The 23,297-nt window shown below is 44.7% G+C and overlaps 1 protein-coding gene across 2 annotated transcripts in view; it reads left to right on the forward strand.

The window, feature by feature from the left end:
* Positions 1 to 23,297, forward strand: part of LOC115159638 (matrix metalloproteinase-17) — an 89,953-nt gene that overhangs the window by 33,356 nt on the left and 33,300 nt on the right. Inside the window, exons 2-3 of one of the 2 annotated variants that reach the window (XM_029709561.1) lie at positions 8,043 to 8,175; positions 11,523 to 11,658. In XM_029709561.1, coding sequence (XP_029565421.1) covers positions 8,043 to 8,175; positions 11,523 to 11,658 — 269 coding nt within the window. The remainder of the gene's footprint in view (positions 1 to 8,042; positions 8,176 to 11,522; positions 11,659 to 23,297) is intronic. The other variant, XM_029709562.1, reaches the window with a different exon arrangement.

Genomic DNA, 23,297 nt, shown 5'->3' on the forward strand with positions numbered 1-23,297 from the left:
GAAATGCTTGATAATGTATGTGATATCAACAGAGATCTATGTTTTCTGGGTGATTTAAATATTGACTGGCTTTCATCAAGCTTCCCACTCAAGAAAAAGCTTCAAACTGTAACTAGTGCCTGCAACTTGGCTCAGGTCAACCTACACGGGTAGTTACAAACAGAACCACGTCACGGACACCGACATCTTGCTTCCAGACAAACTAAACACCTTCTTTGCCCACTTTGAGGATAACACAGTGCTACCTACGCGGCCCGCTACCTACGCGGCCCGCTACCAAGGTCTGTGGGCTCTCCTTCTCCGTAGCCGAAATGAGTAAGACATTTAAACGTGTTAACCCTTGCAAGGCTGCCGGCCCAGACAGCATTCCTTTGCCGCGTCCTCAGAGCATGCACAGACCAGCTGGCTGGTGTGTTTACGGACATATTCAATCTCTCCCTATCACAGTCTGCTGTCCCCATATGCTTCAAGATGGCCACCATTGTTCCTGTACCCAAGAAGGCAAAGGTAACTGAACTGAATAACTATCGCCCCGTAGCACTCACTTCTGTCATCATGAAGTGCTTTGAGAGACTAGTCAAGGATCATATCACCTCCACCTTACCTGTCACCTTAGACCCACTGCAATTTGCAAACCACCCCAATAGGTCCACAGACGATGCATTCGCCATCACACTGCACACTGCCATATCCCATCTGGACAAGAGGAATAGCTATGTAAGAATGCTGTTCATTAACTACAGCTCAGCATTCAACACCATAGTACCCACCAAGCTCATCATTGATCTTGAGGCCCTGAGTCTCAACCCCTCCCTGTGCGATTGGTTCCTGGACTTCCTGACGGGCCACCCCCAGGTGGTGAAGGTAGGAAACAACAGCTCCACTTCACTGATCCTCATCACTGGGGCCCCACAAGGGTGTGTGCTCAGCCCCCTCCTGTACTCCCTGTTCACCCATGACTGCGTGGCCATGCACGCCTCTAACTCGATCATCAAGTTTGCAGATGACACAACAGTAGTAGGCTTGATCACCAACGAAGATGAGACAGCCTATAGGGAGGAGATAAGGGCACTCGGAGTGTGGTGTCAGGAAAACAACCTCTCAATCAACGTCAACAAAACAAAGGAGATGATCGTGGACTTCAGGAAACAGCAGAGGGAGTACCCCCCTATCCACATTGACGGGACAGCAGTGGAGAAGGTGGAAAGTTTCAAGTTCCTCGGCATACACATCACGGACAAACTGAAATGGTCCACCCACACAGACAGTGTGGTGAAGAAGGCGCAACAGCGCCTCTTCAACCTCAGGAGGCTGAAGAAATTTGGCTTGTCACCTAAAACCCTCACAAACTTCTACAGCTGCACGATTGAGAGCATCCTGTCGGGCTGTATCATCGCCTGGTACGGAAACTGCACCGCCTACAACTGCAGGGCTCGCCAGAGGGTGGTGCGGTCTGCAAAACACATCACCACATGTCCTCCAGGACATCTACAGCACCCAATGTCACAGGAAGGCCAAAAAGATCATCAAGGACAACAACCACCCGAGCCTCTGCCTGTTCACCCCGCTACCATCCAGAAGGCGAGGTCAGTACAGGTGCATCAAAGCTGGGACTGAGAGACTGAAAAATATCTATCTCAAGGCCATCAGACTGTTAAACAGCCATCACACACACAGAGAGGCTGCTGCCTACATGCAGACTTGAAATCATTAGCCACTCTAACAAATGGATCACTAGTCACTTTATTAATGCCCCTTTAATAATGATGTTTACATATCTTGCACTACTAATCCCAGATGTATATACTATATTTTATAAACTATCAAAATAAAGAAAGTCGCACACTCCATGTATAATCTCCCAGTTATTTAATGGGTATCTACCAACGTTGGTAGATACCCATTAAATTGCTGGGAGATTATAAATGGAGTGTGCGACTTTCTTTATTTTGATAGTTTATAGTTTATTCGCCGTTAGTCAGCACCTCCACACAAACTATTATTCTGGGTGTGCGCCAGCTCATGTTTTTCTTTTTTTTATATTCTAAATTTTATACCATCTATTGCATCTCGTCTATGCCGGTCGGTCATGGCCCATCCATATATTTATATGTACATATTCTTATTCCATCCCTTTACTTAGATTTGTGTGTATTAAGTAGTTGTTGTGGAATTGTTAGATTACTTGTTAGATATTGCTGCACTGTCAAAACTAGAAGGACAAGCATTTCGCTACACTCGCAATGAGTGTGTATGTGTATGTGTATGTGACCAATAAAATTTGATTTGATTTGACAGCACAGGATTGAAATCATCAACATGTACTGATCACATCTTCACTAGTTCTGCAGAAATTTGCTTTAAAGCAGTATTTAAAGCTATTGGATATAGTGATCACAATATAGTAGCCATATCTAGGAAAACCAAAGTTCCAAAGGCTGGGCCAAATATAGTGTGTAAGAGGTCACACAATAAGGTTTGTGATGATTCCTATGTTGTTGATGTAAATAATATTTGTTGGTCTGTGGAGCAACCAGAGGCTAAACTTGACACATTTATGAAATTGCTTATCCCAGTTACTAATAAGCATGCACCCATTAAGATGATGACTGTAAAAATGGATAAATCCCTGGGGATTGATGAGGAATTGAACAATTGTATGGTTGAGAGGGATGAGGCAAAAGGAATGGCAAACATACTGGCTGCACATCTGATTGGCAAACATACTGCAAATTGACAAATCATGTGACTAAAATGAATGAAAATAATAAGAAACTATACTATGAAACAAAGATAAATGGTGTAAAGAATGATAGTAAAAATCTTTGGAGCACCTTAAATGAAATTTTGTGCAAAAAGGCAAACTCAGCTCCATCATTAATTGAATCAGATGGCTCATTCATCACAAAACCCACTGATATTGCCAATTACTTGAATGATTTTTTCATTGGGAAGATTAGCAAACTTAGGCATGACATGCCACTAACAAGCACTGACACTACACATCCAAGTATAACTGATAAAATTATGAAATATTTTGAATTCTGTAAAGTAAAGGAAGAGGTGAAAAAAAAATATTGTTGTCTATCTAAGCCTTCTAGAAAGTGTGTGCCTTCTGGCCTGGAGGGAAGCAAAAGTAATTCCGCTACCCAAGAATAGTAAAGCCCCCTTTACTGGCTCAAATAGCCAACCAATCAGCCTGGTACCAACCCTTAGTTAACTTTTGGGAAAAAATTGTGTTTGATCTGATACAATGCTATTTTACTGTAAACAAATTGACAACACCGTTCATTATGACATTTCCACACCTCATTCCTTTTTCTTTGTTTAAAGTGAATAGTTTTTGGTTTACAATAAAGAACCTTTTGATTGGCCTATACCTGTTGTTCATGTCCCCTCATTTTTGCCACAGGCTATGAGCCGGCCTGTGACAATATTGAAGCAACATCTCAAGACATCAGTCATGAAGTTAAAGCTTGGTCGCAAAATGGGTCTTCCAAATGGACAATGACCCCAAGCAAACTTCCAAAGTTGTGACAAAATGGCTTAAGGACAAGAAGGTCAAGGTATTGGAGTGGCCATCACAAAGCCCTGACCTCAATCCTACAGAAAATTTGTGGGCAGAACTGAAAAAGCGTGTGCGAGAAAGGAGGCCTACAAACCTGACTCAATTACACCAGCTCTGTCAGGAGGAATGGGCCAAAATTCACCCAACCTATTGTGGGAAGCTTGTGGAAGGCTACCCGAAACATTTGACCCAAGTTAAACAATTAAAAGGCAATGATACCAAATACTAATTGAGTGTATGTAAACTTCTGACCCACTTGGAATGTGATGAAAGAAATAAAAGCTGAAATAAATAATTCTCTACTATTATTCTGACATTTCACATTCTTAAAATAAAGTGCTGATCCTAACTGACCTAAGACAGGGAATTTTTACTAGGATTAAATGTCACGCCCTGACCTAAGAGAGCCTTTTTATGTCTCTATTTAGGTTTGGTCAGGGTGTGATTTGGGTGGGCATTCTATGTCCCTTTTTCTATGTGTTTGCATTTCTTTGTTTTGGTCGGGTGTGGTTCTCAATCAGGGACAGCTGTCTATCGTTGTCTCTGATTGGGAGCCATACTTAGGCGGCCTGTTTTTCCGTTGGGGTTTGTGGGTAGTTATTTTCCTGTTTAGTTCTTGATAACCTGACAGAACTGTTGCTAGTCGTTTTTTTGTTTATTTTGTAAAGTGTTCATTCTTTTAAAAGTCAAGATGAATACATTCTCCGCTGCACCTTGGTCCCATCCTTTCAACGGCTGTTACATTAAATGTCAGTAATTGTGAAAAACTGAGTTTAAATGTATTTGGCTAAGGTGTATGTAAACTTCCGACTTCAACTGTAACTGCCTTAATGTTGCTGGACCTCAGCAAGAGTAGCTGCTGCCTTGGGGATCCTTAATAAATACAAATACAAAATACACACACATTTTTGCATCCGTCTCTCTCACTGTGCTTTCACTATCCTTTTTCTCTCGCCCCCTCACTCTGTCTTTCCCTTTCTCTTATTACCTCTTTCCTTAATCCCACACTCTGTTTTCTCTCTGATGACGTGTTGTCCTCCTTTAGGGTCTGTTCTCTCAGTACTGAGCACTGTCCTCTCTCCATCTCTCTCTCTCTCACCATCTCTCTCTCTGGGTATTAGGAGTCTCTTAGAGGCAGCATGATGAGTGCCCAAGCCAGTGTACAGTATGAAAAGGCTTACTTATATAACAGGCACTCATAGTTCACCGAATGCGTTATTCTACTGAATCCAATCCATTAAAAAACTGGGGAGTGTGGTGGCAGTTGGACTATTGGGCGACACAGAACCTACCAGCTCAGCAGAACAGCCCCGAATCAGAGCAAAACCCCTCGGCCCACAATCTTCCATTCTCTCCACTCTCCAGTCAGCAGACGACTGAAATGCGGATGTCTTCATTCTTCTAAATCAGCTACTATAGATGTCAAATTTTTCCATTTCAGTTCTTTCTCTAGTAGCTTTTGCAGCTATCAGATGTGTTAGATTGGCTTCCACAAATCAGACAGTAAACAGAGTCTCTGGGCCAGTGGCTGTGTGTGAGTGTCCACATGTGGTAGAGTGATGAGTTGTCAGCTAGCTGCTGAGTTAAGCAAGCAGGAAGTCAGAGTGCTTTGGTTTGGTTTGACAGAACTGTTAAGGTGCAAACACACTGCTTACAGCTGCCTCCTTCGCAGAATCAACGCTTTCAGCAGTGTCACTTTTCTCTTTCACACTCCAGGATTTGAGATGTCAAACATACACTTACGCACACGCGTGCACACACAGACACACACACACACACACTCACAGACACACACACACTGATTAGTGTAGTCCAGGTGACTCACTTTATAGTTTTGTTCATTCGGGGAGTTGGTTTGAATCTGATTAATTTTGGTATTTTCCGAAGTAGGAGGAGTTGTACATTTTGATTAAAATACGTAACTTGATGTGTTTCTAGTGCAAGTTAGAGTCCCTAAAACTTAGCCAGAAAGTTTTCGCAGTTTGGAGCACTGAACTCTAATAATTCCATGGACGGGGAGGCACATATCATCGGTAGAATTGTGGCGTCAGCACAAAGCAATTTGACTAATGGAATATGTGGAGTGTTGTCAATGGGGGGGGGGGGGGGGGGGGGGGGGGGGTCCTGGCTATCGATCCAAGTCATTTATCACTCAAATCTGATCAAAAGCCCATTTAAACCCAAACCAGCTCTGACTGCATGCTCAGAGACGGAGGAGAAAATGCTTGAGTGGATATGACTGTTTAAGAGAGGAGGTCAGAACTCTCATTAGAGCCAGACATGATTAACTCTCTGGAGATTTATCTCTCTCGTCATCAGTGTTAGGTGCGAGTAGTGTGCATTTACTGGAAACACAGACACACACATATGCAAGCTCAAACACAGGGACGCACAAACACACACTCTCATTGTGGGCCACAGATACGAGATCAAACTGAGTTTATACTTTGGTTACCTGTTCATAGCCACCTTTTCCACACATACACCTACACACCAGGGTTTCCGTTAGCTGGCAATAAATAAAAGCCGATAAATAAAACTGTTACCGGCCAAAATGACCGGGAGAAAAAAAATCCCATTGCAAAATAAGGCTTTTTATTCATTGATGGAAATACATTTGATCGTCATGCTTATCGGTCTATAGGTTAATTAGTGGAATTAAATTGGCCTGTGTGTATTTTTGTTAGTCATCATGTAGCCTATCTCATTTATCCAACACAACTATCACACGTGCACAGCATACAGAACCTATGTTGAGTGGTATTTCTCCTGCAGCTCCTCCGCTGGTTGATGCTGGAGTAAAACATGTGCTTGTATAAGCCCATCCCAATTCTAAATGCAATCACGTGTTAAAACCTGTTTTGGTGCACGATTAAAAAGAGCTAGGCCTACTATTTTGTTTTCTCAACTGGTAATTGAAGCACGCCTCCCATTCACCATTCAAGTGCAGGCAGCAGGCAACAGGCTATCAGTGCGTCACCACCACTTACAATGTGAGCTGAAGGCAGTATGCATTTTGAAAACATAGGCCTACTTAATTGTTTGAAACCTGAATGTTTTACTTCATATTATGAGACATATCTTACCTTGCTTCAAAGTAGCTTATATCCTAACATTACTACCGATCTACATGCCAGTTATGATTTTCATATCCGCATTTTCGTGGAACATTTTGATTTCAATATTAACGTTTTAGTTTCTCAAAATCATTGTCACAGGATTAATCATAAAAATCTGAATTAAAATTGTACAAATTGAAAAGTTCAAATTCAACTAATGCGAGAGCACCAGGCTCTGCCATATGGACACATCGATACACTGTGATACATTGGCTGCTAAAGAAATGAGTGCATGGAACTAAGCCTGTAGACCTATAACTTCCATTGTCATCTAAGTCAAAATACATAAAGCAGACAAATAAAAACAGTAGAAAATATAATAAATGAACGTTCTTTAAATTGCATTAATCTCTCTACTCAGCCTTTCTATATATCTTGACTTGAGCTACTCAATATCCCCATTACATATATTTACTACTGGTGATATATGTAATGGGGAATTGATCAAAAATAAACAATCAAAGGGCAAACCATTCACACAATGAAACAGTGAATGCGCAAGAATTAGCGGTAGACAGCAGAGCCACTCTGGAGAGAGACTTGCCTATATCTTCGCCACACACCCCTCCCCTTCTTTTGTCTCAATTTCGAATTATACTCAAGACACTATCTTCACACTTATTTGAAATGCTTTTAACTAACAGCCGCAACTTAATAATCAGCTAGGCCTATTGCCACGCGTTCTGTCCAAATTGCAGGCTTCCCAAATAGGCATACAGTAGGCCCACAAGCTGGTGATTTGAAACAATCCATAGCTATAAAAAAAATGATCCTCGATTCCTCTGTGGCTAAGTCATGTATTTTGAATAATTTTTTTTATTTATGTATAGGCCGGAGTAATTATATTATTTTGGCAAATTTATTTCAATTGACTTCCCTAGCCTATCCGAAGTGCCACCTATGAAAGACTTCCTCATATGCCATTTCTCTCCTGTGCTTTTGGTTTTCATATCAACTTTGCTTCGTTGTCCATAATCCTAGTCATATTAGGAACCGATCCTAGTTTTAGCATCTTTTGTTCCCCCTCTTTCTAAGTTTCTAACAGAGATTTTCATTTCGATCAAATATGAAACTGCTCTCATCAGTTTTCCCGCGAATTGCATTCTGGCAAATGTTTGAAAATGATGTTTTATTGTCCGCTTCATTACAGGAGTGGAATGTTCTGTTACGATGAATTACCATAATTTAAATGTGATTTCTGTCATTCTGAGCACCGTCTGTGGACGGCACCACAACAGAAACCCTGCAACACACATAAACACATTCTAACAAACACCAACTGCATTCATACAAACATTCACACATTCACAGGAATGATTGGAATGGCTTTTAACACTTCCTGTTGTGTCTTCCAGGATTGGCTGAGTAAGTATGGGTACCTCCCGCCCCCTGACCCAGTGACTGGACAGCTCCAGACCAAGGAGGCCCTGACCAAAGCCATCAAAGCCATGCAGAAGTTTGGAGGACTGGAAGAGACTGGGGTGCTAGGTGTGTGTGTGTGTGTGTGTGTGTGTGTGTGTGTGTGTGTGTGTGTGTGTGTGTGTGTGTGTGTGTGTGTGTGTGTGTGTGTGTGTGTGTGTGTGTGTGTGTGTGTGTGTGTGTGTGTGTGTGTGTGTGCGTGCTAGGCTTGGGTGATATACCATATACCGGGGTATTTTGGGGGGGGCTGCGTGCTACGCAACTGCTTATAAGTTAAGTATAACTATAAGACATCTAAGATGTGTCAAATAAGTTATATCCTGCTCAGAGCTCCAGCTCTGCATTTGGTTTCCTAACTTGCTAGATAAGTGGCTAGGTGTCAAGATCAAGCTTCTTGGTTACAGCAGTGACATTCAATCCCCTTCTGGATCAAGATCACTGTTGCCTAAATAGATTCATTTTTTTAATAGTGCCCCTTGTGTGCACATTCAGAAATACCGTACAACCCAGAATGGTACAGAAACGGTATGACAAATATCGCCAAACCAATGTTCCCTCAAATAAAATTTGCCACTGAGCAAATTGCAGGTCTGCTGAGCCCAAACTTGAACATTGTGACATTTCTGTTCAACTTCCGGCGCACGTTTACTGTGAACACTGAGGCTGTACTCGCTTTAAGTTACAGTTTTAAAAGTGGCCATGTAGGCTATTGTGGCTATTTGATCATAATGTAGGCCTACCAGAGTGGCCTACCATCAAAAACAATGGAGAAAATGCATCCCATCATTTTTTATCATGTAAATAGCTGTTCATTCATCATTCAGCCTACAGTAGCAGCCAATGTGGGGTGTTCAATGTAGGCCTACATTCCATGAAACCTTTAGAAAAAAACATTCAGGGTTTGACATGAACCTGTTTATCCACTTGTCCTTCAGACAAGGAGGTGACTGAAAATGTTGTTGTTTTGTTTGATGCAAGAAACTACTTTACAAAATAAAATGGATTATTATTCCCGTACCATTATTACAGACAATCAGACAAATTATGCAACCCTCTGCCAATTGCTACTTAGCTTATTCAAGCCTGATTCAAAATACAACATTGCCCCTTGAAGACACAAAAAGCTCTTTATCTGACTCAATTTTCAAAGGTGTCTACAAATGTATAGGTTTTGTGCTCTTGTAGGAAGCAATCACTACCTAATTGCTGACTACAAATGATCTATAACTGGGATCCTCACTAACTAGTAAAGGATATGAACAAAATGTGCACACGTGGCTACATGCAGCTCTCGCTTTGATCTCAAAACAAGCGCATCTACTCACGACCGCTCATGCTGTAAACACAGTCCAGTTCAAAGTAAATGGCACAGATCCATATATGGCAATGGTCTATTTGCATATAGCCCTACTGCAGCTCTGATTGTTTATGCAGCACTGATTTGTGTAGAGTATGGGCTGAGTAGTGCGTGTCAATGCAATAGAATCCTACTCCGATGCGTTCTGCCGAAAATAAAATCTCTTGCATAGTTCATTTTGTTTTGGTATGTTGCATTGAAAGTGGCTAATATTGCACAGATTCGATCACAATTGTCACAGTAAAGGGAAACGTTAATAGTGCTAACAGGGAAAACTCTAGGACAGTGGGCACCAACCTTTTCTGAGTCAAAATCACTTTGAGTCAAAATGCAAGCCGAGACCTGCCGCTCAGATTTTTTTTTTTACATTACTTAAAAAGCATAAGCCTTTGCAACATTAACCAATTAAAAACAGTACTGTAACAATGAGGTGCAGTAAGCTGGAGCCCCAATACATTATCACTGCATGTTGGCTTTGCTTGAATTTCCCTGCCAATGCACTGTAGTTCGGGAGATTTTTTTTAATTATATTAAAAAATTTGATGTAGGCTATATGATCACACAGATAATAAATCCTTTGTAGCATTACTTGTGAAGCACAGCTGAGTGAGCATACATTTAAATCAATTGCTTTTCATTTTTATTTTACTGGGCTGATGGTGCCTGCATCTGATGGTCAGTCTCAGAGGAAGGAGAGAGCAGCAGACTTAGGGTCCGCCTCTCAACATCCCTCCGCTCTCCTTTTCCTCCACTGACAATGACCAAAAAGGAACACTGTCTTCCAGATGATGGCGAAACTCAAGTCGCACCGCATTAAATTTGCCGATGACACAACAGTGGTAGGCCTGATCACCGACAACAACAAGACAACCTATAGGGAGAAGGTCAGAGACCTGGCCGTGTGGTGCCAGGACAACAACCTCTCCCTCAACGTGATCAAGACAAAGGAGATGATTGTGGACTACAGGAAAAAGAGGACCGAGCACACCCCTATTCTCATCGATGGGGCTGCAGTGGAGCAGGTTGAGAGCTTCAAGTTCCTTGGTGTCCACATCACCAACAAACTAACATGGTCCAAGCACACTATGACAGTCGTGAAACGGGCACGACAAAATCTATTCCCCCTCAGGAGACTGAAAAGATTTGGCATGGGTCCTCAGATCTTCAAAAGGTTCTACAGCTGCACTATCGAGAGCATCCTGAGCATCTGCCTCATGGACAAATTCATGTTGTTACTCTATTAACAGAGGTGAATAAAATATGAAATATTGAAATATTCCTCAATATTAAAAAATACCCAAGCCACTAATAATAACAACAACGCATGCCTGTGGACACACGTTCCTACTCATTCATTACTGCTGCAGTGCTTGTTGTAGCACTGAGTGGAAATAGGAAGAACGCACATTTTATGGCTCATAGAAGGGTTGAATACAAAGTGTTGACAGTGCTGAGTAAGAACTTAAACATGAACTCACATCTCTTTGCTGTGTTCGTTGACAGTCTGTCTCTAGTCATGGTTCTAAATGTTTTGAAATCTCACAGTATTAACTTTGCTGTAGCTTTCTTTTGCGCCTGCTATGTTACTGCAGACACAGTCATCTGAGCCATCCGATTGGCCAGCGGTAAGCCTATTGTGCACCTGATTTACTCTCTCGGCCCGCCGGGAAGGCAGAGTTTGTACCTTCAGACACATGAAATGGTTCAAAATTGCAACTGTTCACCTGTTCACAGGGCAACTGAATCGGGTGCACCTACTGCCAATAGGTTTTTTCGCAAAAATGTTTGGCGATCGACTAGGAATGCCTTGGAGATCGACCAGTCGATCACGATCGACAGGTTGGTGACCACTGCTCTAGAAAGTTGAGTGAAGTTCAATCTCGTACTTCTGTCTGTGGGCTGATATTTTTGCCAACCCTAGTGTGTGTGTGTGTTGAACACATTGTCTTTGCCTTTGTTGTTTTCTGCTAAAACAATATAAGAAATGTAATGGATGGACATGCTCACTAGTTTATGACTCTATATGAATGTGTACATCTGTTTCTGTTCCCCTGATCAGACCAAGCTACCCTGGGCCTGATGAAGACCCCGAGGTGTTCTCTCCCAGACCTGTCTGAGACGGAGGTGATGGTGGGCCGCAGGAGACGAGCTCTGGTTGCCCAGAACAAGTGGAGCAAGAGACACCTCTCCTGGAGGTATAGTCCCTGTCACAGTTTCTGTGTTATTGGATTGTTGTTTCCTTAGATTACCGCTGGAGGGCAAACTTACCCTGTTTTCTAGTTTCCAGGATACCCTGATTATTACTTTTTAGATTCACCTGTGTTTAATTACCTTCTCTGTTCACCTGGTTGCCTTGTTTCTGTTAAGACTCTAAGTAAAAGTTCTGGATTTACCCTTACCTCTGCTTGCTGTGTTTCTCTGCGCCTGGGTTCGAGTTCGTACTAGCATTATTGTTATAGTAGACCTAAGCCTACAATGGACCCATCAGAGATTTCTAAGTCATCCGAGGAACATTCCGAACTCCACTATTTATGGTCGGCTCTCACACACCATGGAACTGTGATTGGTCGCCATGAGGCGCGGCTGCAGACATTGTAGGAGGATTTAAGAACTCTTGTGTCCGCTCTGCAGACAGGACAGGCAGGAGCAACTGCTGCTGCACCTGTGGCTGTTCCTAATCCTCCACTCCCTACCAGCTCAGCATCTTCCTACCTTCGGGAGACTCATCTCCCGGCACCGGAGCGCTATGAGGGGCATCCTGGGAGGTTTCGTGGGTTCCTGCTCCAATGCTCACTGGCCTTCAAGCTGCAGGCATCAACGTTTCCGACCGAGCGTTCCAGAGTGGCATACGTTATGTCCTTGCTCTCATGATGGGGTCTGGCCTGGGCCACAGCCATATGGGAGCAGCAATCAGACATTTGTTTTAATTGGCAAAGCTTCACCCAGGAGATGAAGAGGGTTTTTGATCACCCCATCAGTGGCAGGAACACTGCTCAAAGACTCATTGCACTTCGGCAGGGCAGCCGGAGCGTAGCTGATTACGCCATTGACTTTCGGACACTCACTGCTGAGAGCTGTTGGAATACAGAGGCACTTCACTCAGTCTTTCTGAACAGACTCAGTGAGGTTCTCAAGGATGCACTGGCTTCCCGGGACAACCCTGACACTCTGGATCAGCTTATCGTTCTGGCCATCGGGATTGACAACCGGCTTCGGGAACGTCGTCGTGAGAGGACGGAGGGGCTCCGAGTTGTTTCCAGTGTATCGGGTTCCGCTGAGGGAGTCAATTCTTTGTTTGTTCCACTGCCTTATCCGCTTGTCCTGTACCCCATCAGAGTTCTCAATTCGGCTATGGTTCTCCTTCATATCCTTCAGAGGAGCCGATGCAATTGGGATGCACCAGACTTTCCGCTCTGGAGAGAAGGCGCAGGATTAACGAGCAACGTTGTCTTTACTGTGGACAGTCTGGACATTTCCGTGCCTCCTGTCCTGAGCTGACAGGAAACGGGATGACTCATCAGTAGACGGGAGAATACTGGCGAGTCAGATACAGTCTCCAGCTGCCGACACGGTACGCACCTTGCTTCCAGCCAACCTGCGGTGGGACAATGGGCAGTTGAACATTCCTGCTTTCATAGACTCTGGGGCTACCGGCTGTTTTCTGGATCGTACATTAGCTCGCCAACAGGGGCTGCCTCTCACTAAGCTGGACATTCCGTTGTCGGTCACTGCGCTGGATGGTCAACCCCTAGGGTCTGGGAAGGTGAAGCAGCTCACCATGCCTATTCAGCTACGAGTTCTGGATTATCATGTGGCGTTTATCCAGTTACATTTGGTGCACTCTCCTGAGCTTCCTTGGACATCTGTGGCTTTCTATCCATAATCCTCAAATTGACTGGCCCTCGGGAAGAGTTATGGGATGGAATCCTTCAAGCCAGTCCACCTGAAAGCAACTCTCTCCACATCTTTCCATCCCTGCTCGTCTGGAGGCTTCCGATTCTCCTGTTCCCCCGACTGGGAATTACAAGTCTGATCTTTCCTGCGTACCTCGGGATTACTGGGATCTGTGTCAGGTCTTCAGCAAACAAAGGGCCAGTGAACTGCTTCCTCACAGGTCCTACGATTGTGCCATCAACCTCCTGCCTGGCACCACTCCTCTGAGAGGAGGGCTGTATTCTCTCTCAGGTCCAGAGACTGTTTAAATAACATTACCATCAAGAACTGTTGCCCTCTTCCTCTTATGTTGTCAGCCTATGAGATACTCCAGGGAGCTATGGTTGTCTCAAAATTGGATATACAGAATGCGTACAATCTGGTGCGCATCAGACAGGGAGACAAGTTGAAGACAGCGTTCAACACCCCAAATGGACATTATGAGTACCGTGTCATGCCGTTTGGACTTACAAATGCTCCAGCCGTTTTCCAGGCCCTGTTTAATGATGTGCTGCGTGACTTCCTTTACCAGTTCATGTTTGTGTACCTGGATGACATCCTCATCTTCTCCAGGTCCATGGTTGAACACATCCAACATGTTCGCCATGTTCTTCAAGTACTCCTCTCTCACCACTTGTTCATGAAGGCCGAAAAGTGTGAGTTTCACGTTCCTCAGATCTCCTTCCTGGGGTACATCGTGTCTCAGGGCTGTGTACGGATGGACTCCCAAAAGGTAGAAGCAGTGGTCAACTGGCCGCGACCCAGCACAGTCAAGCAAGTCCAGCGTTTTTTGGGTTTTGCTAATTTCTACCTGAGATTTGTGAGAGACTTTAGTTCATGCAGATCCTTCTCTTCCCTGTGTGGAGTACGCACACAGCACTCTCCAGTGTTCCTCCAACGGCCTGTCACCATTCCAGGTTTTGTATGGATACCAGCTTCCTCTGTTTTCACATCAGGAGATTGAAGTGGCGGTTCCATCTGCTCAACATCTCTCGCTGCCGCCGGACCTGGAAGAATGCTCGGTCAGCGTTCCTGAGGTCCTCAACTCGGGTTCAACGTCAGGCCAACCGTCATCGCCGTCCGAGTCCTCTCCTGCGTCTACTACGGATTTGCCTCTGTGCGTGGAATCAAGGAAGTTGGCACCCAGGTACGTTGGGCCATTCAAGGTTCTACGGCGCATTAATCCAGTGGCCTTCATCTTCGTCTTCCCCCGGTCCATGAGGGTTCATCCCACCTTCCACATCTCCAGACTCAAGCCTGTGGTGTTCAGTCTTCTGGTTTCGGCCACTCGGCCTCCACCTCCACCTCACATGATACCGGGACAGCAAGTCTACACTGTGCGACACATCCTCTCCAGTCGCCAGTTCCGGCGTGGGACTCAGTATCTCGTGGACTGGGAAGGTTCCGGTCCTGAGGAGCGATCCTGGGTTCCGGCCTGGGACATTCTGGACCCCGGACTCATTTGGGATTTCCGTCAACGTTTAACTACCCCTGGTGGAACGTCAGGAGCCATTCCTTGTGGGAGGGGTCCTGTCACAGTTTCTGTGTTATTTGATTGTTGTTTCCTTAGGTTACCGCTGGAGGGCACCCTTAACCTGTTTTCTATTTTCCAGGTTACCCTGATTATTACTTTTTGGATTCACCTGTGTTTAATTACCTTCTCTGCTCACCTGGTTGCCTTGTTATTTAGGTTCCTCAGTTGACCTGTATCTTTGCTTAGGTCTCATGTTTTATTACTGTGTTCTTGTGTGGTTGCCTTGTTTCTGTTAAGACTCTAAATAAAACTTCTGGATTTACCCTTACCTCTGCTTGCTGTGTTTCTCTGCATCTGGGTTCGAGTTCGTACTAGAATTATTGTTACAGTACATCTACGATAGACTAAACACACGAGACAACATCAGTCTGTTCTATCAATGTGAAGCTGACTGGGGATGGAGATGTAGGGTGGACATGGTTTGGTAAAGAGCACGGTACTAGGATGGTATAGAACATGTACATACCTGCTTTGCATACAGATGTAGGATCTTAGTTTGTTCACTCGTTTGTTACTGAGAATTTTCCTGCACTACAGGAAATGCAAACTTGTAGTTTATTCAAGGTTTAAAAAGGCTTCTAAAGTCTGTAGTTTACACTTTAAAATGTCAGACTTGATTTGCAAAAAAAATCTATTAATTATAATCTACATAATAATTCACATTTCCTGTTTCTGCAGGGTTATTTTCCTGCTGTAGCTAACTGGCTCAAGATCCTACATCTGTAATACAGTCTAGTCCATGGCTGATGTTGGATCTGTGTGCAGGCCAGGGTCATGGGGAGGGGAGGATGATACCATTACTAAATTGCGTGGTAATGGACAATTGGACAGTTAATTAGCCAATGAGTTGGCTCATAGGGTCATGGAAGGGGTCATCAATGGGTTAACAATGGTTTGACAGCAGCTCGTAACATCTGTCCAAGATGTACCTCAACCCAAACATAGGGTTAGTAAAGACAAGGGGAGTAGAAGGTCTGCCTTTATGGTGATATAAGCATGCTCTGAAGCTTAACCAGCAAGAGCAGGAGGTAGATTGGATACTGAGCTGCTGTAAGCTGGTTTGTGTCCGTGTGTGTGTGTGTGCGTGTGCGTGTGCGTGTGTGCGTGTGTGTGTGTGTGTGTGTGTGTGTGTGTGTGTGTGTGTGTGTGTGTGTGTGTGTGTGTGTGTGCACACGTGTGCATTAGAGTGCTGAGAGAGATGGATAGTAATGTTGCTGACAGCTACATGCCTTTATCCTCTCTCACACGCACACATACTCACTCACACACACACACACTCTCTCTCTCTTGCTCTCTCGCCTGCGTTTTAGTGCCAATCATATGCCTTGCTCCTGTCTGCTTGCTCCTGCTCTCCTCTCACCTCTACTGTCTGTCTGTCGAGACCAGGGAGAATGTGTTTTTATACACACTAGTATTGATCTGTACTGTACAAGAGTCCTAAGGACACTGTGCTCACTGGATGGAGAGCTGGAGTTTTCCTTCCCACGTTTGTTGGTTTGGGCTGTGGAGCTCAGAGAGGAAGTATATATTTTCTATGCTTCTTTACTTGGGGGGGTTGCATTGTAAAGTAGCACCCATTGATTATCTATTGACTTATATCCAGTCTGGCCTCACTGCATGGTGCCATTGAAAGCATCCCAGAAAAGATATTGAATCCATGTAGTCATCTATAGTCAATAGGAGTTGTTTAAACAGGTGAAGTTCTCTCGCAGGCAGTTCTTCTCTCCTCTCTGAGTCACTGACTGGCCTCGGGGTCTACTAGCCCCAGTGAGAGTAAGGTCAGGAGTCAAATACTTTAACAAGGTTCCTTAATGGTTTGTTTGAGAGCGCTGGAGATAAGAGTCTGGAGTAAAGCAGAAGGTCATGGGGCAGAGGCTTGGCTGGGAGTGTAGTGGGCAGAAATATTTGATATGTGTATGATATACAGTATATTATATACACATCACACGCAACTCGTAATAAGACTAAGCAATTATTCTACTTAAATGTTAATCTGACTCTATAAAGATAATTAAAATAAACCAAGCAAGCATTAGGCAATGAGTTAATGTTCACTAGCAAGAATTGGTCTGAGAATTGTCTATATCATAGGCTAGATATTCAATTAATATTGTACAATGAATGGATTCACATACAAGGTATACAGCTTAAGTTACAACGAATTAACAAGCATTACAAGGTATTATTCTAAGCATATACAGTATCAGTCAAAAGTTTGGACACACCTACTCATTCAAGGGTCTATCATTATTTTTACTCTTTTCTACATTGTAGATTAATAGTAAAGACATGAAAACTATGAAATAACACATATGGAATCATGTAGTAAACAAATCAAAATATATTTTAGATTCTTCAAAATAGTCACCCTTTGCCTTGATGACAGCTTTGCACACTCTTGGCATTCTCTCAACCAGCTTCACCTGGAGTGCTTTTCCAACAGTCTTGAAGGAGTTCCCACATATGCTAAGACCTCGTCGGCTGATTTTCCTTCACTCTGCGGTCCAACTCATCCCAAACCATCTCAATTTGGTTGAGGTTGGGTGATTGTGGAGGCCAGGTCATCTGATGCAGCACTCCACCACTCTCCTTCTTGTAGAAAATAGTAAAAATTAAGAAAAAACCTTGAAAGAGTAGGTGTGTCCAAACTTTTGACTGGTACTGTAGATCCTACAGTTAACTTACAGGACAAAGAAGCCTAGGAAATAGGAATTGATCATACAACCTTCCTCTATGCACTGGATACAGAATAAGAGAGAAAACAAAGGCATTTAATTCAATTCATAACATCTGAAGGTATAACCTTTCAACCCAAAACCAACCACCATTGACCAATAAAACAATACCAAGTTTACAGTAACCTTAACACTCCCAGGCCCAATTTCCAAAGTGTGTCACAGTATTTAAAGGCTTGTATGAGAGATGAGACCTATGTAAATAAGACAGAATTCCTGAGAGGACAATAAAACCTTTTTGAGAATAATTTAGAGTTCACCCTGTACAGATACAAGTTACCACAGAGATCATACATCCATATAGATAGCATCAGAGTTATCCTTAGTGAACACATTTCACATAGATACAAAACATGTATAGTATAGTATTATTCTATCACATTGAATATTCAGTCCTCTGGATACTGTAACAGAGATATTTACATGTTGGCCCCTCAGAGGAAAAAGGGCTGACTAGTCCTTGGGCATTGTACTTTGTTCCTGAAATATTAGCCATGCAACTCCTGGTGTCAGAGAGCACATAAATTAGGGCCATACCTACAGGAGCTGTGTTGGGAGGGACACACACACTCAGTTAAGTACAGCAGAGTCCACCCTGCAGAGTTCCACAGATAGATACTGTTGATATATAGTATTGTCAGTGGGCTAGCACCCCTAGCGTATACTCTGTGAAGGTTATTCTCCAATGGGCTGGATTCCCATATTGATAAAGTGAAGGAAAGCGTATTTGGCCTGGAGTGAGTAACAGAATCAAGACAGAACTCACAGCAAGTCCAAAACAGGCTCTATTTTAGTAACTCACACATACTCATCACCAGATGCTGGAGTGAGTAGTTGTGCTGTACTTCGCTCCGCGGGTAATATTACATTTCATTACATTACAACGGAACGATTTGATTTGATTAGCTAGCTAGCTAGCTACATAGTTGTTTTTGCTGTCTTTGTATCAAGGATAAAGGTGTAGCTTTGAGAAACTAACAAGGTTAGCTAGCCAGCTGAATTCGGAAAACGGCGTCAACACCACAACACCACAGCCACTGCTAGCTAGCCAACTTACCGACTTACCAACTAGCAGTACTGTAGAAACTAAATACATTACAACGGAATGTTTTGATTAGTGTTATGTTAGCTAGCTACATAGCTACATAGTTGTCTTTGTATCAAAGATAAAGGTAAACGCAGCCACTGCTAGCTAGCCAACTCTACCAGCTAGCAGTACTGTATCATTTTTAGTCAATAAGATTTTTGCAACGTAAGCTTAACTTTCTGAACTTTCGAGATGTGTAGTCCACTTGTGTAGCTAGCAGGACTGACTTTGTGTTACCTAGCCAACGTTTAATTACTTCTGCGTTATGAAAGGAACTAGACACGGACACGAATGATCCATTGGTAGTTTGTTGTAGCCAAGTATTGGTGCTAACAGTGTGTTACTGAATGCTAGTTAGCTACGGCGTCATAGGATACGGTGCACTGGGTGGGTTTCATGGAAGAATACTGTACCAAGTTATCTAGCTGAATAAACAAAGTTTGAGCCTATTCCTGGAAACATTGAACCATTGTAGTTTACATCAATTATAATTTCTAAAGTGGAAGTTGGAAAAGTTATATTTGAGTGTTTCAGTGAATGGTTAGTGAGGGAGGCCCTGCTCTCTCGCTTCCCCAGTTGTTTAGTTAATTTTCATTCCAATCTCATTTGCATTAGCGTAGCCTCTCCTGTAGCCTGTCAACTATGTGTCTGTCTATCCCTGTTCTCTCCTCTCTGCACAGGCCACACAAACTCTTCCCACCGCGTGGCCGCTGCCACTCTAACGTGATGGTCCCAGTGCGCACGACCCACGTGGAGTTCCAGGTCTCCGGCAGCCTCTGGAACTGCCGGTCTGCGGCCAATAAGGCAGAGTTCATCTCAGCCTATGGTACCGTCCAGTCCCTCGACTTCTTGGTGCTGACGGAAACATGGATTACCACAGAAAACACTGCTACTCCTACTGCTCTCTCCTCATCTGACCACGTGTTCTCGCATACCCCGAGAGCATCTGGTCAGCGGGGAGGTGGCACTGGAATCCTCATCTCTCCCAAGTGGACATTCTCTCTTTCTCCCCTGACCCGTCTGTCTATCTCCTCCTTTGAATTCCATGCTGTCACTGTCACTAGCCCATTCAAGCTTAACATCCTTATCATTTATCGCCCTCCAGGTTCCCTTGGAGAGTTCATCAATGAGCTTGAAGCCTTGATAAGTTCCTTTCCTGAGGATGGCTCACCCCTCACAGTTCTGGGTGACTTTAACCTCCCTACGTCTACCTTTGACTCATTTCTCTCTGCCTCCTTCTTTCCACTCCTCTCCTCTTTTGACCTCACCCTCTCACCGTCCCCCCCCTACTCACAAGGCAGGCAATATGCTTGACCTCATCTTTACTAGATGCTGTTCTTCTACTAATCTCACTGCAACTCCCCTCCAAGTCTCCGACCACTACCTTGTATCCTTTTCCCTCTCGCTCTCCTCCAACACTACTAACTCTGCCCCTACTCAGATGGTTTTGCGCCGTCGCAACCTTCGCTCTCTCTCTCCTGCTACTCTCTCCTCTTCCATCCTATCATCTCTTCCTTCTGCTCAATCCGTCTCCAACCAATCTCCTGATTCTGCTTCCTCAACCCTCCTCTCCTCCCTTTCTGCATCCTTTGACTCTCTATGTCCCCTATCCTCCCGGCCGGCTCGGTCCTCCCCTCTTGCTCCGTGGCTTGACGACTAATTGCGAGCTTACAGAACAGGGCTCCGGGCAGCCGAGCGGAAATGGAGGAAAACTAGCCTCCCTGCGGACCTGGCAGCTTTTCACTCCCTCCTCTCTACATTTTCTTCCTCTGTTTCTGCTGCTAAAGCCACTTTCTACCACTCTAATTTCCAAGCATCAGCCTATAACCCTAGGAAGCTCTTTGCCACCTTCTCCTCCCTCCTGAATCCCCCCCCCCCTCTCTGCGGATGACTTCATCAACCATTTTGAAAAGAAGGTTGATGACATCCGATCCTCGTTTGTTAAGTCAAACGACACCGCTGGTCCTTCTCACATTGCCCTACCCTATGCTTTGACCTCTTTCTCCCCTCTCTCTCCAGATGAAATCTTGCGACTTGTGACGGCCGGCCGCCCAACAACCTGCCCGCTTGACCCTATCCCCTCCTCGCTTCTCCAGACCATTTCCGGAGACCTTCTCCCCTACCTCACCTCGCTCATCAACTCATCCTTGACCGCTGGCTACGTCCCTTCCATCTTCAAGAGAGCGAGAGTTGCACCCCTTCTCAAAAAACCTACACTCGATCCCTCCGATGTCAACAACTACAGACCAGTATCCCTTATTTCTTTTCTCTCCAAAACTTTTGAGCGTGCCATCCTTGGTCAGCTCTCTTCCTATCTCTCTCAGAATGACCTTCTTGATCCAAATCAGTCAGGTTTCAAGACTGGTCATTCAACTGAGACTGCGCTTCTCTGTGTCATGGAGGCTCTCCGCACTGCCAAAGCTAACTCTCTCTCCTCTGCTCTCATCCTTCTAGACCTATGAATACCGCCTTTGATACTGTGAACCATCAGATCCTCCTCTCCAACCTCTCCGAGTTGGGCATCTCCGGCGCGGCTCACTCTTGGATTGCGTCCTACCTGACAGGTCGCTCTTACCAGGTGGCGGGAAGAGAATATGTCTCCGCACCACATGCTCTCACCACTGGTGTCCCCCAGGGCTCAGTTCTAGGCCCTCTCCTATTCTCACTATACACCAAGTCACTTGGCTCTGTCATATCCTCACATGGTCTCTCCTATCATTGCTACGCAGACGACACACAATTAATCTTCTCCTTTCCCCCTTCTGATAACCAGGTGGCGAATCGCATCTCTGCATGTCTGGCAGACATATCAGTGTGGATGACGTATCACCACCTCAAGCTGAACCTCGGCAAGACGGAGCTGCTCTTCCTCCCAGGGAAGGACTGCCCGTTCCATGATCTCGCCATCCCGGTTGACAACTCCATTGTGTCCTCCTCCCAGAGTGCTAAGAGCCTTGGCGTGACCCTGGACAACACCCTGTCGTTCTCCGCTAACATCAAGGCGGTGACCCGATCCTGTAGGTTCCTGCTCTACAACATTCGCAGAGTACGACCCTGCCTTACACAGGAAGCGGTGCAGTTCCTAATCCAGGCACTTGTCATCTCCCGTCTGGATTACTGCAACTCGCTGCTGGCGGGGCTCCCTGCCTGTGCCATTAAACCCTTACAACTCATCGAGAACGCCGCAACCCATCTGGTGTTCAACCTTCCCAAGTTCTCTCACGTCACTCCGCTCCTCCGCACACTCCACTGGCTTCCAGTTGAAGCTCGCATTTGCTACAAGACCATGTTGCTTGCCTACGGAGCTGTGAGGGAAACGGCACCTCCGTAACTTCAGGCTCTGATCAGTCCCTACACCCAAATAAGGGCACTGCGTTCATCCACCTCTGGTCTGCTCGCCTCCCTACCTCTGCGGAAGCACAGTTCCCGCTCAGCCCAGTCAAAACTGTTCGCTGCTCTGGCACCCAAATGGTGGAACAAGCTCCCTCACGACGCCAGGACAGCGGAGTCAATCACCACCTTCCAGAGACACCTGAAACCCCACCTCTTTAAGGAATACCTGGGATAGGATAAAGTAATCCTTCTTACCCCCCCCCCCCCAAAAAAAGATATAGATGTACTATTGTAAAGTGGTTGTTCCACTGGATATCATAAGGTGAATGCACCAATTTGTAAGTCGCGCTGGATAAGAGCGTCTGCTAAATGACGTAAATGTAAATGTAATGTTGAGTTTCCATCTGAGATTTACCCCAGTAAACCCCAGTACATAACAATGGCTAACTGTGAACTTTAACACCTCACAAAGCAACTCTCTTGATGATACAGAGGTTGTTGATTCTGCTCGCCCCAAGACAAATCAAATGTTATTGGTCACAGACACATATTTAGCAGATGTTAGTGGCCAGTGATTCCAAAACTATGTATATAGGGAAGCGGCCTCTAAGGGTGAGGGTTGCGTAACCGGGTGGAAGCCGGCTAGTGATGGCTATTTAACAGTCTGATGGCTTATAGATAGAAGCTGTTTTTCAGTCTCTCGGTCCCAGCTTTGATGCAGCTGTGCTGACCTCACCTTCTGGATGATAGTGACGTGAACAGGTTGTGGCTCGGGTGGTTGTTGTCCTTGATGATCTTTTTGGCCTTCCTGTGACATCGGGTGCTGTAAGTGTCCTGGAGGGCAGGTAGTTTGCCCCTTCTGGAGAGCCCTGCGGTTGCGGGCGGTGCAGTTGCCGTACCAGGCGGTGATACAGCCCAACTTGAAGCTTTCCACCTTCTCACACTCCTGATCAATGCTTAATTTGATTGATCAGGATGCAGCAACTCTCCGTCTTGGACTGTTTCGTTCCGACGCCTATTTGGCCAGATCCGGTACATCTCGTGGTATGAAAAATAATGTTCACTTTTTGCAATGTAAAAATTTTAATTCTACGCACCCCAATGGTGGAACAAGCTCCCTCGGTGACCGTAGCCGTGGCTGTGTGAGAAGCTCGCCTGTATCTCTCACAGAACTAGAATGAGATTTACTTTCTATGATCTCTCTGCTGTGAT

Source organism: Salmo trutta, chromosome 23 (assembly GCF_901001165.1).
Source record: "Salmo trutta chromosome 23, fSalTru1.1, whole genome shotgun sequence".
Lineage (NCBI taxonomy): Eukaryota > Metazoa > Chordata > Actinopteri > Salmoniformes > Salmonidae > Salmo > Salmo trutta.